Source organism: Elephas maximus, chromosome X, assembly GCF_024166365.1.
Source record: "Elephas maximus indicus isolate mEleMax1 chromosome X, mEleMax1 primary haplotype, whole genome shotgun sequence".
Lineage (NCBI taxonomy): Eukaryota > Metazoa > Chordata > Mammalia > Proboscidea > Elephantidae > Elephas > Elephas maximus.
The window spans coordinates 173,409,086-173,426,234 of NC_064846.1; the positions used below are offsets into that span (position 1 = coordinate 173,409,086).

Genomic DNA, 17,149 nt, shown 5'->3' on the forward strand with positions numbered 1-17,149 from the left:
TCGATTTTCATTTCTGTCAAATGAGAATATTGCATTTAATTGAAAATATTTTCGAAGTTAAAAGCTTGAGAGAGCATCCCGCCTTACTCTTGGTGGCCACTTGGTTGAGGGGGGAGGAGTTGAGAAGCCTCAGGCCTTTGAGGGATTAGTTCCTTTGGGGGCGGCGTGTATGAAGACACAGCCTCGTGGCTCATGATAATAGCGTTTTGAAGAGTAATGGCCACCACTTTGGACCTGGACTTTTGAATATGGGTCCGCCTACATCTATATCTGGTTATTGTTGGCTCTGCTGGCATGCTGGTTCAAGCAGTATCACAGCTTTACCACGTCGTCGTTGGTAGCTGCTGCGGATGTGGCCCTGACTCAAGGCGACCCCATGCCCAACAGAATGAAATCCTCCTCGGTCCTGTGCCATCCCCATGATCAGTTGTGGATCAGACCCTTGTGATCCATAGGGTTTTCATTAGCCAGTTTTTGGAAGTAGATTGCCAGGCCTTTCTTCCTAGACCATCTCAGTCTGGAAGCTTCGCTGAAACCTGTTCAGCACTGTTATGGATTGAATTGTGTCCCCCTAAAAGTGCGTGTCAACTTGGCTAGTCCATAATTCCCAGTATTGCTTGATTGTCCACCATTTTGTCATCTGATGTGATTTTCCTGTGTGTTGTAAATCCTAACTCTATGATGTTAATGAGGCAGGACTCAATCTACAAGGTTAGTTTGTGACTTAAGTCAATGTGTTTTGAGATATAAAAGACAGAAGCAGCGAACGGAGAGACATGGGGACCTCATACCACCAGGAAACAAGAGCCAGGAGAATAGTGTGTTCTTTGGACCCAGGGTCCCTGTGCTGAGAAGTTCCTCAGTGGGGGAAGATTGACAACAAGGACCTTCCCCCAGAACCAACAGAGAAAGAAAGCCTTCCCCTCAAGCTAGCACTCTGAACTTGGACTTCCAGCCTACTGGACTGTGAGAGAATAAATTTCTCTTTGTTAAAGCCACCCACTGGTGGTATTTCTGTTACAGCAGCACTAGATGACTAAGACAGGCATCATAACAGCACGTGAGCCTTCAACGACAGATGAGTGGTGGCCACGCGTGAGGTGCATTGGCCTGGAATTGAACCCAGGGCTCCCCCATGGAAGGCATGAATTCTACCACTACTGCTACTGGAAAATTAGCCTTTGGATATCCTTCAAGTACTGACTGACTCCTAAGGCTGTTACGTTTTAGTTCAAGAGAACTGTTAACATTTAGGATTATTGCACCAGAGTGAAGGATTCCATGGTACATCCGAAGGGTATGTTTTCCATTAACTCTTCATCCTCTTAAATCAAATTTAATTTAAAGCTCAGCTGAGCTGCGCTGGGGACCAGAAGCACTGATAGCAGGTACAGATTCAATGGTAATAGAATATTGGATATTTATACTTCCAGGCTGGTTGACAGCCTCATAGTACCAGATAGTCACACTTCTCCACCATCCCCTCAAAGAACACCCTGCCTTCAGACTCCACCTTCACTTAATGTACCATCAGAGTTATTCTGGTGCAATGGTACGGTTCAATTCCTAACAGGGATGACACACTTTTTTTTCTTAAATATAAATCATTTTTCATTAGTATCGGTTAGATAGATGAATGGATGGATGGATACATGGATGGATGGATAGATAGATGGATAGGTAGATAGATAGATGATAGATAGGGTGACAGATAGATGGATGATGGGTGGGTGGGTGGGTGGGTAGATGGATGGACCAACTGCCATTCGGTTGACTCCGACTCACGGCGAGCTTACGCACAGCAGAACAAAATGTTTCTTTGTCCTGTGCCGTCCTCGTGATCGCCAGCATGCTCAAGTCCATTGTTGTGGCTGTTGTACCAATCCATCTCACCAAGGGTCTCCGTCACCCTCACTGGCCCTCTACTTCACCAAACATGATGTCCCCCTCCAGCAAATGATCCATCTTGATGTGTCCAAAGCAAGTGAGTCAGACAGTGTTCTGCTGTGACCCACAGAGTTTTCATTGGCTGAATTTCAGAGGTAGATGACCAGGCCTTTCTTCCTAGCCTGTCTTAGTCTGGAAACGCCACTGAAACCTGTCCACCATGGGTGATCCTGGTAGTATTTGAAATACCAGTGGCATAGCTTCCAGCATCACAGTAATACGCCAGCCCCCACAGCAGGACAGACTGACAGATGGGTGGTGGAGCACAGCGTAGTAATGTAGAAACGACCACAATTGGGGTTTGGCTCCCAGACTGAGCACTTAAGAGCAAGCTGAACTTGGACAAATGGCTTAACTTCGTGGAATTTAGAATCCTTATCAAGGATACATAACTCTTATAGGATCCACATGATGATTCAGTGATGAGCGTCCCCATCCTAGGGCATGTGTGAGGGTTCGATGATGAGATATATTCTCTAACCTCAAAACAGGGTGACACACTCCATCCTGGCATCTGACAGCGGGGCAATGTATTTGAAAGCAGGGTTGTTAGAGAGAATCGGCAACATATGCTCACCCGTATGCACGGTGAAAGCACTTTGTAAACTGTGAACTCAAAAGGAAGCTAGGGGTATTATTATTCAGGCACATAGCCAGGTGCTGTGTTTACTCTGGAAATTACTCCATGAGCTGCTTTGGGCTTGCTGGAATGTGCACTTGACAAGGATGTAGATCCAACCACAGGGCCGGATAAATATGTCAGATATGTCCTGGTATGTTTATGGCGAGTCGACTTCAACGCGTAGCAACCCTAGAGGACAGAGTAGAACTGTCCCATGGGGTTTCCCAGGCTGTAATCTTTACAGAAGCTGACTGCCACATCTTTCTCTCGCGTAATGGCTGGCGGGTTCAAACTGCCGACCCTCTGGTTAGCAGCTGAGCACTTAACCGTGGTGCCACCAAGGCTCCTAGAGTTATCTATAAAAACCAAACCCATTGCTGTCGAGTCGATTCTGACTCGTAGCAACCCTATAGGACAGAGTAGAACTGTCCCGTAGAGGATCTAAGGAGTGACTGGTGGAGTCAAACTGCCGACCTTTTGGTTAGCAGCCGTACCTCTTAACCACTGGGCTCCAGCAGTATCTATACCTGTTGCTGTTAAGTCGATTCTGACTCATAGTGACCCTATAGAATAGAGTAGAACTGCCCCCATAGAGTTTCCAAGGGATGCCTCGTAGATTCAAACTTCTCACCTTTTGGTAAGCAGCCATAGCACTTAACCACTATGCCACCAGGATTTCTAGGAGCATCTATAAAAAAAAAAAAAAAATAGGTATGCGTAAATACCAATATGTGGCCTCAGGCACATACATTCATTGAAGACACAAATTCAGTATTGGCTTTCTGGGTTTAAAGGCTTAAGACCATAGTCTCATGGGACAACTCAGTCAACTGGCCTAATGTAGATCACCAAAATCATGATGTGCACCCTGGTGAAGTGAGTAGCATCTGGGGTCTTAAAGGCTTGTGAGCAGCCATCCAAGACCAAATTTTAGGTCTCTACTTGCCAGAAACAAAACAGTTAGAAGGTACCCAAAAGCTCAGAGAAGAAACAAATCTACACAAGCCACAACCTCCTCTACCCTGAGACCAGAAGAATTAGATGGTGCCCTGCTACCACCACCGACCATTCTGAATGGGGTCATGATAGTTGGTCCCAGATAGAATGGGAGAAAAATACGGAGCAGAACTCAAATTTTTACTAAAATCCAACAAACAAAACCCAGACAGACTGGAACAGTAGAGAACAGAGGACCCCCTGTGACTATTCCCCTGAAGCATTGTTTAAACCTAGAACTGAGCTTATCCACTGAAATCACTTCTTAGCGAAATAGCAGAGTAGCATACAAAATAAAGGGTATTACATGTAAGATGGGTGCCCTACTTAAAAACCATCAGTATGACATCAAAAGGTCAACATGACTGAAAAGCAGAGACGAGAAGATAAGGGGGAAGGGAAACTAGAGTACCGGAAATGGAGCAAACAGAACACAATTAAAGAGATTGTCGACACGTTGCGACACATGTAATTTACGTCACTGAACCATTTGTGTGGAAAATGTCAACTGGGAACCTAACTTGCTGAGGAAACTTCCACTATAAGTCGGAAGCAACTCCGCAGCAACTGGGTTTTTTTTTGCTTTAAATGGCCTTTAGCCCGTAAGATAGAGGTCCTAACTGGGATGCATCATGATTTTTAAGTTCTGAGTCTGCAGCAAACAGTTGGACACAGACATGACTAACTCTGAAACCATTAACTAATAACCCCAGCTTTTATGGTTTCTTGGAAATTTATCAACATCACCTTAACGTTTCGTTGAAATTCACCCAGCTGTTTAGACACATTTTCAGCCTGAACACATTTTGATAAAAGCTGCTTTTTGTTGTTGTTGTTGTTGACGACAAACCGATGACAGTGGCCCCAGAACCCTGGACTGAATACATGGCACATCACAACCAAGCCCATGGCTTCACCATCCACATTTCCCATACCTCCTCTTCGTATTCCTGCAATTGTCCCCTTGGCCCCTGGGAAGACACGACCTCTGGCTATGTACAGCCTTGCAGAAGCATCCAGATAACAACCTACTGGTAAAAGTCACAGCACCAGGCAGGTGTGATTAGCACAGACAGACGATGCCATTTGATGGCTGAGGTTCCCCAGCCTTTCACCACGACATTTCCATAAGGTAGCAGAGCAAGGACAACATGTCCCGCTTGTGTGCCTAGCTGACCTCCCACCACTTGGCAATGATAGACTTTTTGTTCACGTCCCAGGGTCTGAAATATACCATGTACTCAGAAGGTGCCGTGGGGAAAAGAGAAGGCGAAGACACCCTAGAAACGTGGGCAGTCTTCCCTGGTGTACAAGTCAGTGGTTAAATGAGGCAATTTTCTTCTACTGCAGGCGGCTTACAGCTCGGCTTTGTCTACCTCTCTGGGGGATTTTTAACCCGCAGTGCGGAGGGATGCAGGGACCTGTGTCTATATCATCCTCGCGGCTCCTCCCCTCATGCAAATTTAAATCACCGTCCTGATCATTACACTACATTTTCCAGGAGCTAAAATATTTTAAGTTCCAATAGCCGATACAATAGGCTGGGAGATTAACACAAAGATAATATCCCCAGCGCGGGAAGAAATATTACCCTGAATAATTTAAAGAGTGCTATAATAAACTCGCAGGAAATAAAATTCAGATTTGCTGATCTTGTGGCACTGAAATTAGAAGGAGCCTCTGAGGGAAAGAGGACTGTGGAGAGGCCGGAAAGGATCACGATCTCCTGAACCCTTGGTCTTGGAAACTTCTTCCTTTGGGAGAATGTAGACGTTAAAAGTGAGGCAGCAGTAGCTCAGTGGTAAAGTCTCCCTTTCCATGCAGGAGACCCACGTTCGGTTCCCGGCCAAGGCAGCTCTTGAGCAGCCACCACCCCACCTGTCAGTAGAGGCTCGCTTGTTGCTACGTTGCTGAACAGGTTCCAGTGGAGCTTCCGGACTAAGACAGACTAGGAAGAAAGGCCTGCTGGTCTACTTCTGAAAACCAGTGAAAACGATATGAATTTACAAAGAGTGAATCCACAACTGATCATGGGGATGGCATAGGACCCGGCAGGGTTTTCTTTCTTTGTGCGTGGGGTCATCATGAGTCGGGGGCCAACTAGACAGCAGCTAACAAAAACAAGATTAGACGTGGTTCAGTTAAAAAGCAGAGAATGGGAAACCTAAAGACAGAGTCAGGATTCCACTGTGAGCCCCAAGTTACCAAACTCTTCTTCCTGGCAAAGAGTCCTGGGTAGTTCTAAGTGCTCATACTAACCAAAAGTTTGGTGGTTTGAGTCCACTCGGAGGCACTTCAGGAGAAAGGCCTGGTGACCAGCTTCCATAAGGTCACAGCTTTGAAAACTTCACGGAACATGGTTCTACTCTGACACACATGGGGTCGCCATGAGTCAGAATCAGCTCAGGGTCAACTGGTTGGGGTTTGTTCTTGTTGTTTCCTTGGGACAAGGCTGGACTCTATTTCCCAGCGTCCCTTGCAGCTGGGTGTCATGTGGCTACATTCTAGCCAAAGGAATGAGAACAGAAGGAGAAGTGTTGGGGCACACCATGAACACCTCCTGCGTGTGCTTCTTCAGACTCTTTCCACTCGCCCAGACTTGAAGCAACAAGTGTGAGCAACTTGGGAGCTACACATGCAAGACGGTGGAGCCATCGAGGCAAGGGCTCTGGGTCCCAATGCCTGCTTGGAGGACAGCTGGCTGTCAACCACGCACACCTGTTTTAGTCTGTCTAGGAGTCAGAGATGAACTCTTAACCATGTTGGAGCCATTGCACCTGTTTGGATTCATTCGTTTTAGCAGCTGCAGTCGATTAAATTGTGTCCCCCCCCCAAAATGTGTTTCAACTTGGCTGGGCCATGTTTCCCATTATTGTGATTGTCCACCATTTTGTCATCTGATGTGATTTTCTTACATGTTGTAAATCCTGCCTCTATGATGTTGATGAGGTGTGATTAGCTGCAGTTATGATAATGAGGCAGGACTCAATCTACAAGGTTAGGTTGTACGTTAAGCCAATCTCTTTTGAGATTTAAAAGAGAGAAGCAAGCAGAGAGACATGGGGACCTCATACCACCAAGAAACAAGAGCCAGGAGAATAGCATGTCCTTTGGACCCAGGGCCTCTGTACTGAGAAGTGCTTCGACCAGGGAAGATGGATAACAAGGACCTCTCTGAGAGAGAAAGCCTTCCCCTGGAGCTGACACTCTGAATTCAGACTTCTAGCCTCCTAGACTGTGAGAGAATAAATTTCTCTTTGTTAAAGCCATTCACTTGTGGTATTTCTGTTATCGTAGCACTAGATGACTAAGACAGCAGCTAACCAACAACCAACCAGTTGCCCTGAGTTGACTCCTACTCATGGTGACCCCATGCATGTCAGAGTAGAACGGTGCTCCGTAGGGTCCTCAACAGCCGATTTTTCAGAAGCAGAACCCCAGGCATTTGTCCCGAGGTGCCTCTAAGTGGACTCAATTCTCCAATCTTTCGATGAGCAGCTGAGCACCTTAACCATTCACAACACCCAGGGACTCCTATTTTAGCAGCTAGAATTCCCTAAGTCATGCGGTAACCTCGTGACCTCACATAAGCCATTTCTCGTGTCTGAGACTCCATTTTCTTATCAGAAAATAATCATGTTAGCCTGTGTAGGAGGAAATGAAGCAAGGGAAATAAAAATGTTTGTGTGCCGTAATCAGTATTAAAACAGTATTATGATAATCATCTCGCATAGATGTGAAATTAGATAATTCTCATCTAAATACGCACCGGAGATTTAGATACCATATTTCGTTATTTCCAGATCTGAAATTAGCATGTGTCTTACAACTGAGAGACTGACATAATTAAAATGGCATTAAAGAAATTTTTTTCTTGTTGCTGTTAGTTGCTCTTGAGTTGGCCCTGACTCCTGGTGACTTCATGTGCAACAGAACGAAACATTGCCGAATCTTTTGCCATCTTCACAATGGCTGGTATGCTTGAGTCCATTGTTGTGGTCACTGGGCATCTCGAATGCCTTCCAGCCTAGGGGGCTCATCTTCCAGCACTGTATCCAACAATGTTCTGTTGTGATCCATAGGGTTTTCAACGGCTGATTTTCTGAAGATTGCCAGGCCTTTCTTCCTAGTCTTAGCCTGGAAGCTCCATGAAACCTGTCCACCACAGGTGTCCCTGTTGATATATGAAATACCTGTGGCATAGTTTCCAGCATCAGAGATACACACAAGCCACCACAGTATGACAAACTGACAGGCAGGTGGTGGCTTTATTTCTTCGTGGTATGTAAAAGAAAGGTACGACTTGCCGCCTCTAGTGTCTTAGATTTGATAAAGATTAGATCCATACTGCATGCTGGATTCCTGAGTCATAATTGCTGGGCAGTTTGTGCTCCTCCAGGGCTAGGCACCCTTCTCCGGAGTCTTCCAGGCTGTGACTCCCAAAAGCTAGGATCTTACCTAGCCAAGGTCAAGAGGAAGTTAAATTTCAACTCGAATGTTCCTGTAGTCTTTGACATGTAGTCACACGTTCATGTCTGGAGAGGTGAGACTTTGCCTGCCTGTCACAGTGCCAGCAAGGCTTCGCGGTTTGACTCTGCCCTGTAGAATCCCTGAGCCTCCAAACCTTCACACAGTGGCCACAGGGAGGTTTACTCTTGTCCTCGTGGCAACGGTATGGACATATGGAAATATTAAATAGGGAGAAATTATCTTCATCCCCTGACGCTCCAGTTAAGCCATAATTAGACCATGATGAATGTCTATAAATCTGGCTAAATGTAGTTTATATGCCCCACTGAGCCATAGCAGGCTGTTAAATACACAGCCATTCAACAGATGGTTGATATCTGCCGTCAAAGTACTTTCTAGAAATTAAAATATATATGTGAAGAAACAAAAGCGTCCCCGTATCTAATCTCCCTGGGTAGACAGTCAGGAGAATACAGGATAATTTACTCAAAAAATGGACAGGAAGCCTTTCTGTTCTTTGCTGTTTCCGAGGACTCCTCTCGATGACTTGGGGCGACTGAGGATGGAGCCTACAACAATGACTGTTCTTCAGGCCTGTGCCACCTTCTAGCAGAGAACTAGCCTGATGCCCACGGGTAACGTAAAGCAGGAATCGGCAGACCATAGCCAAGACCCAACCCAGCCCACCTCCTATTTTCATACAGCCCGTGAGATAATAATGTTTTTCACATTTTTAAATGTTTAAAAAAAAAAAAAAACTAATAGTTGATGAAATGAAATTCAAATTTTAATGCCTGCCGATAAATTTTTTTCCGTTTCTATTACTTTTTGTTATTATCATTGAGAATATACGCAGTAAAACAGACGCCAATTTAGCAGTTTCTACGTGCACCACTCAGTGACATTGATCACATTCTCACCCTCCTTTTCCGAATTGTTCATGCCTCATTAACATAAACTCACTGGCCCCTAAGCTTCCTCTCTAACCTTTCAAGTTGCTGTTGTAGTTTGATCCCAAATATAGTTCTTAAAAGAGCACAATGCTCGAGACAGACATTCTTTGCTAGTTAGGCTAAACCATTATTTGGTTTTGAGTAAATTCTAATGGAATACGGCCACCCATTTGTTTCCAAATCATCTATGGCTGTTTTAGGAGCAAGGTGGTACAAACTGTTAAGCATTCGACTACTAACGCAAAGGTTGGTGGTTCGAACCCACCCTGAGGCTCCTAGGAAGAAAGGCCTGGCAGTCTGCTTCCATAAAGACTACAGCCAAGAAAATCCTATGGAGCAGTTCTATTCTGTATCACATGGGGCCACCGTAAGTTGGACCTGACTCGACAGCAACAGGTTTGGTTTGGTTCGTTTATGGCTGCTTTGGGGTTACACGGACAGAGTCAATTGGTTGTGACATAGATAATATGGACCACAAAGCCTGAAAGGTTTACTATCATGCTCTTTACAGAAAAAGCTTGCTACTCCCAGCACCTGCAGCATCAGCGTCACCTGGGAGCAGGTGTGACATACAGAAGCTCAGGTCCTGCCCTGGAACTACCAACTTAGAATCTGTATTTTAACAAGAGTCCCCAGATGCTGCAAAGTGTGTACACACCCAGCTGCTAACCTAAAGGTTGAAGATTCGTGTTCACCCAGAGATGCCTTGGAAGAAGGTCCTGGAAATCTGCTTCTGAAAAATCAGCCGTCAAAAACCCTGTGGAGCCCAGTTCTGCTTTGGAACACATGGGGGCTCCATGCGTCAGAGTGGACTTGAGGGCGAGTGGGCTGCGAGTGGAGTGGGAGTACGTTAACAAGATCCCCAGCTGATTTATATAAACATTAAAGCCTAACGAGTAGGACCGTACAGAAAAAGGATACTCTGAATTGGAGCCCTGGTGGCTACTGGCTAAGAGCTCAGCTGCTAACCAAAAGGTCAGCAGTTCAAATCCACCAGGTGCTACTCTGTCTTATAGGGTTGTTATGAGTTGGAATCGACTCGACGGCAAAGGGTTTGGTTTGTACGTTAATCAAGAGAATTACAATGTCATTTTGAGGAAATGTAAGCAAATAGATTTGTAATGTGTATGAGTCATGAATATGGTACTTAAAAATAAGTATTAAATGGTGAGACATTGGTTCTCATTGGTACCAAGATCTGAAAAAATTTCAGATTTCACCTCGCTCTTGTTGTTAGGTGCTGTAGAGCTGATCCTGCCCCCATAGGGACCCTGTATGATAGAGAAGCACTGTTTTGTAGGGTTTTCTAGGCCGTAATCTTTACAGAAGCAGACCTCCAGGTCTTTCTCCCATAGAGCAGTTGGCGGGTTTGAACCACCAACCAACCTTTCAGTCAGCAGCTGAACGCTTAACCGTTGCCCTACCAGGGCTCCTCAGATTTAACCCTAGAAAAACACAAAATACAAGGCCATAACAAATGCGAGGTGAGATTAATTTTCTCCCCTTGCCTAGTCAGAGAATTTTTTTTCATAATTGTCCTAAATTATTGCTTGCAGTATTAACCTGGAAAATGGGCCAATAGGGCCATAGGAATTCCTTCACCCAGGCCACAGAAGACGGAAGGTTACAGGGGAATGCGTACCCCAAGGTTGCACGCTAAAACAAAAAGTAAGCTGACTTCTGCGGGCCAAGTATCATTACCGACAATTAGGCAGTAGCTAGCCATCGGAATACGCAGCCAATTGCACTTTTCACTCTGACAGTGGTAACTGGCGATTTCATGGTTACTGTCCCTTACCGCAACGACTCTTCGAGATGATCCAAGTCACCTGCATTCAAGAGAAGAATGGTTTGGTTTAAAATTTAACATTCTATCATCAGTTTGGGTTTTATCATTCTTAGGTTTCATCCCGATTTCTTCTGATGGTTAAAGAGCCCTTGTGGTGCAGTGGTTAAAGTGCTCAGCTGCTAACCAAAAGGTCGGCGGTTCGAATTCACCAGCCGCTCCGAGGGACAAAGATGTGGTAGCCTGCTTCTGTAAAGATTTGCAGCCTTGGAAACCCTCTAGGGCAGTTCTACTGTGCCTTGTAGAGTGGCTATGAGTGGGAGTCGACTCGACAGCAACGGTTGTTTTTGTTTGTTTGTTTTCTTCTGATGCCTACCGGACCGTTCCTCCGAATTTCTTCTCTGGCCATCAGTCCCAGAGAAAGAGCTGACAAGACGAACGTAGTAAGTTTTCCTGCTGTAATTGTGAACTCATTCCCAGAAGAAGGCTGGTATTTAGTCCAGGTTACAAATCTTGACCTCAAAGAATTACAATTCACCGGTTGGTTTCTCACCAACCCACATGTCTTCTGTCGGTCCAGTTCTAAATGAGATGACCAAGTCCAGAAGGCTTAACCTTCCAAAGATATGGGGGAAAAATCGTGTGTAAGAGCTAAGGACTGAGAATGACATCCAGTGGAACCCCCAGGGCACAGTAGCCCCGAATATCAGTCAACTCCATTTACTCAGCTACCATTACATTCCTTTGCATGGAGATCAGTTGTCACAGGCTGTTTACAGACTTAATCAATCATGGGCCTCCTTTCTTAATTCCTGACCACATGGTGATCTATACACATGCAGGGTTTTCTGATTCGATTTCACCCAGTGGTTACGGCCCCATCAGCTTCGGTCCAGGTCAGGATGGCCTCATTTATAACCTGTCACAATGAGTTTGCCCCCTCATCATTCTGGTCCTTCATGTTACTAGATTGTCCCTGGTTCTGACTCTGACTTAATACCCAGTTCTGCCTCACCTCAATGGCGGTGCCTTGGAGACCGCCAAAACTAATAGCGTTCGTAACCGCAGCTGCTCGCTGACACAAAATGGAGCCCAACTGTTCGACAGCGATGTTTTCGACTCCCACTGCTGTGACTCATTCAATGGAAGAACCGGTGTTAATAAAGGTTTTACTGCAGTCCCTATGGCCAATGTTGGTTATAATAAAAGGTTCTGCATTTGGCCTCTTCTATGAGGAAGACAGGAGCCCTGATGGTGCAGTGGTTAAGAGCTTGGTTGCTAATCAAAAGGTCTGCAGTTCGAATCCACCAACCGCTCCTTGGAAACCCTGTGGGGCAGTTTTACTCTGTCCTATAAGCTCGCTATGAGTCGGAATCGATTTGACGGCAGTGGGTTTTGGAATAATCTCCTAACTGGGGCGTATACCACGTTTTACACAAGAACTGTACCACACAATGCCAGGCCAATCGAATCGGGTGACAACTCTACCGCCCTCGGAAACACGGCTGCTTTTCAGCCGTGAAACCCTGGAAAATAAAAAGCCAATATCCCCTGCAGAGGTTCCCTTAGCACTTGCCGACTTCTGCTGGGCCTGTGTCTGTAAATACCTTTGTGCACTATGTGTGTGTGTGTGTGTGTGAGATGATCTGACCAATGGGGATTTTTAAGGTTGGAGGATATTTGTTTACTTATATCTTGAGCATTATAAAAATGTTACTCATTTTTACCTAAAAATCTGTAGTTCCTTTTAATTTTACTACACACTTAGTATTACTTTATCGGTAATAAAATGATACTTTTTTTTTTTAGCATTAAAAAACCCATTGCTGTTGAGTCGATTCTGACTCATAGCGACCCTGTAGGACAGAGTAGAACTGCCCCATAGAGTTTCCAAGGAGCAGCTGGTGGATTTGAACAGCCGACCTTTTGGTTAGCAGCCGAGCTCTTAACTACTGTGCCATCAGGGCTCATATTATCTAAATTATTTTTACAAGGCCCTTTCTTAATCTTTATAACGAACATTCTCCTGATAGCATGGCAGTGTTCGTTTTCACAGGGTACCTTATACCTTAAAGGCGACTTATTGCTCTGCACTGGAAATTCCCTAAGGAGCCATCTATGGGAGGAAAAAGAATGGATATTTTTAGAGAGTGAACACAGTTATAGCATTCAAGAAATAACTAATGGTAAGCAATATAATAAAGTAATTTGAGTACAAGATGCAAAAATATCTGGGCTGTGTTTGACTGCTGTTGTTATTCTCATTTGTGCTACACAACCAAGAAAGGAAGAACAAGGAGTTAAACTAATGAAAAATTGATAGTAAAGGAAACCGTAAGCCTATGGATTTATACTTTTTTTTTTTTTTTACTACAGAGGGTAATACAGAAAGAGTGTAACAGGACAAAACCAATTACCTATGTATTACTACAGAGATCTGCTGAGCAGGAAAAAGGAGGGTGCTGTGCTTTGCAAGGCTCGTAAAGCCACGGCCCATCCTGATTCGTGGGTGCAAGATGGGAGCCGCCTGATGTAACCTGCTGAAAACTCCCTCTCGGGGTACCTAGAATGCTTCGCTTTTGACTTATGGCAAACACTCTTTATTTTATGGCAAAGTTTACAGTTTACTGATTTACTAGTAAACAGGTTCATCCATTTTGGGACACTGTCCTGCTTATACATAAACCATAAAAATCATAAAATTAATAGAAAGAGGAATGGCAAGGGGGATTTGGACAGGAAATTGAGGTCATAAATTAAGGCAAATTTTCCTTCTGACTTGCGTTTTTATGACCTGGACTGTGCTTTATTCCAGAGAACTCATGCGGCCATTTGTTGTAAATGGAATTATCCTCCGGTTGCTATTCACCCACCAGGTACTTGAGCAAGACAAAGGTGAGTGCTGTGCGTAAAGGAAAGAGGCCCGTGCTTCAAATGTCTGTTCAATGCTGGGTTGACAGGTTCTTGCATTTTACTTCCCAGGTATTCCTTCTGCAGCATCTGATGACTTCATACCCATTCCCCAGCTTTTACTATAATCTCTTAGCAGGCAAGAAGTCTACCAGTTAACTTCCTTGGTCAAGGGACTCGTAGAACGCCATGTAGTTAGAGAGGGGGAAAATGGATCTTTGATAAAATTTTCTATTCATGGCTGGGTGCACGATCCTACTCAAAGACAACGCTTGGAGTGCCTGTCTTAGGCTGGGTGCTCTAGAGAAGCAGAACAAGTAAAGCATATAAATATATGTAGAGAGAGAAATGTATATCAAGGAAGTGGCTCACGGAGTTATAGAGGCTGGGATGTTCCAAGTCCGTGGGTCAGGATAGAGGCTTCTCCTGATGCGGGTAGCCACAGTGGCTGGAGAACCCAAGATCCACATGTCAGAGAGCAGGGCTGTTGTTCACAGACTGCAAAGATCGACAAATTCCAAAGATCCACAGGCAAAACTGCAGGTAAGCTGCTAGCTCAAATCCCAAGAACTGGAGGTCAGATGAGCAGGAGCCAGCTGCAGGATCCAGAACCAGGAAAAGCCCACAAGCCTTGCCAGAATGTCCATTTGTATTCAATGCTGGCCACATGCGCAAGGAAACTCCCTTTCAACTGATCGGCTTCTCACAGCAGATCCCATCATGGGAAATGATTACATTATATCAAATCTCATCACGGAAGTGATCACAGTATCATATGACCGCCAAACCATGAGAATCATGGCCCAGCCAAGTTGACACACAACATTAACTGTCACTGTGCCTCTATGTATTTTTCATTTGTGTTCTTATTAGAATACCTTCGCATGCAAAATGTATCATTTCTAAAAATAGATGTTGTTAACTGTGGTCGATTAACTGTGGTCGAACCGACTCCCATGGTGACCTTATGTACAACGGAATAAAACTTTGCCTGGTCCTGCATCGTGCTCACAGTCACCAGCAAGTGCCAGTCCATCTCACCGAGGGTCTCCTTTGCCCTCACTGGCCCTCTGCTTCACCAAACATTGAGTTCTTCCTCCAGCAACTAATCCCTCCTGGCGACATGCCCAAACCAAGTGAGGCAGACAGTGTTCTATAGGGATCCATAAGGTTTTCACTGGCTGATTTTTGGAAACAGATCACCAGGCCTTTCTTCCTAGCCTGTCTTAGTCTGGAAGCGTCACTGAAACCTGTCCACCTGGTATTTGAATTACCCTCCTGGTATTTGAAATATTGGTGGCATAGCTTCCAGCATCCCAACAACACGCAAGCCACCACATCAAAAGACACAGACAGACAGGCCGTAGAGATGTGATTCTAGGTTACCGTAATCCAGAATTTCTCACCCTTGGCACTATTGACATTTGGGACTGGATAATTCTTTGTTGTAGAGGGCTGTCCTGCGTATTGGAGGACATTTAGCAGCATCCCTGGCCTCCCCCCACTAGACATCACCCACCCTATCATAACAACCAACAACCAGAAGTGTCTCCAGACATTGTCAAATGGCCCCTAGAGGCAAAAGGGTTCCTGGTTGAGAACCATGGCCATGATTAAAGTTTAACACAGATCTTGAGACTCTGTTCCCACAGTTGGAGTCGCTGGGTGGCACAAAGAGTTAAGCACTCAACTACTAACTGCAAGGTTGGAAGTTTGCATCCACCCAAAGGTGCCTCGGAAGAAAGGCCTGGCAGCCTGCATACAGAACATCACAGACACTGAAAACCCTATGAAGTGGTTCCACTCTGAACACATGGGGTCGCCATGAGTTGGGGTGGACTTGATCCCAACTGGCTTTGGATTTTTGTTGCCATAGTTTAGCAGAGAGTGAGAGAAGGAGAGCGATTCGTTGTTTCTCCTTTTGATCCTGCCCACCTCCAACATCTAAGGTACCCACTGTTGCTATTTTCTTGTTATTCTCACTGCTATTAATAGCTTTCAATTTTGCGTAACTATTACATGCGAGGCATTTTGCATGGATTTTCGTAGCCCTCATATCCCTGAAGGTAAATAATTTTTTTTTTCTTATAATTGAAGAAACTAAATTTCAGAGAGCCTAGGCTGGGGCTTCTCAAAATTCAGTGTGCACACACACCGCCTGGGTATCTGGTTTCAATATAGATGGTGGTTTGGTAAGTCTGAGGGACACCTGCATTTCTGCATTTCTAACGAGGTGATGCTGATGGTGCTGGTCCCTGGACACACTTTGAGGAACAAGGGGCAAAACAACTTACCCAATCTCATGCAGCTAAAAAATGGCAGAGTCAGATTTGCCCCAAACAATTCACATAATATACTGTTTTTCAAGGTTTTGTTCTACCTCCCAGTTCAGTGAGTAATGACTGAGGTCTTAAAAGCTTACACGTGGCCATCCAAGATACAACAAAGGGTCTCTATTGGCATGGAGCAACAGAGGAAGATGGAAACCCAAGAATCAGAGAAGCAAATGACCTACAGGACCAATAGCCTCCACAAACCTCTGCTTCTCCTAACAGGAGACCAGAAGAACTGGACGGCGCCCAACTACTATTTCTGAACATTTTGATCAAAGAGTCCATAGAAAGATCTTGATCAAAAGAGGGAAAATGCAGAACAGAATTTCAAATTCTCACAGAATCCAGACTTTCTGGATCCATGGAGGCTGGATGAACCCCCCAAAACTATTGCCCTAAGATAATCTTTAAAACTTAAACCAAAAATATCCCCTGAACACTTCATAAAACCAAACAATAATTTAGCTTAATTAGTAAAGAATGTCTGCCTTGAGGATTATGCTATTTTAAGATCTATTTATATGGGATCAAATTGACAACAGCAACTCAAAATGTTAGAAAGGAAATTTAAGGGGTAATAAATTTATGTTAATGGAGGAAGAACAACTCAGAAAAGGAGGGTGAGAATGGCTGTACAACTCGAAGAATGTAATCGACATCGCTGAATTGTACGTGTAGAAATTGTTGAATTGGTGTATGTTTTGCTGTGTTTATTCTCCACAACAACAGCAAATATATTATTTTAAAAAGAGAGATAACTGTACATAATTTCCATTCCCCCCATATTCTTCTTCTTGTCCCTTGTGGCTGGCCACATCCTCAGTCCCGGAGATGCTTATCACCCGATTTTCCTTTGTTTTCTAAAATCTTCGTTATACCCCATCTCATCAAGCTACCTTTATTTTGAGATAGAATTGTGTATTCATTTGGGCCCCTTTTAAACAAAATTACAACTTCGTATGTCTTTTTCATTTGCTATATTGTAACTATATTTGTTACTCTTCAGATGATAAAAGTCAATAGGTTTACAGGAAAAAAAAAATGCTCCTAACATATTTTGCTATGAGGCCTGGTGTTTTTACACAATTTTGCTGATGACTAGATTTATCTCTCAGGTGTATATGCATCACAT

The 17,149-nt window shown here is 44.5% G+C and overlaps 1 protein-coding gene across 1 annotated transcript in view; it reads left to right on the forward strand.

Moving 5' to 3' along the window:
* The window catches only part of PNPLA4 (patatin like phospholipase domain containing 4), a 265,224-nt gene extending 248,281 nt beyond the window's left edge, over positions 1-16,943 (forward strand). The window contains exon 7 of the mRNA XM_049872309.1: positions 13,590-16,943. Within this exon, the coding sequence (XP_049728266.1) occupies positions 13,590-13,658 (69 nt within the window). The 3' untranslated portion in view covers positions 13,659-16,943. The remainder of the gene's footprint in view (positions 1-13,589) is intronic.
* Positions 16,944-17,149: the final 206 nt, after the last annotated feature.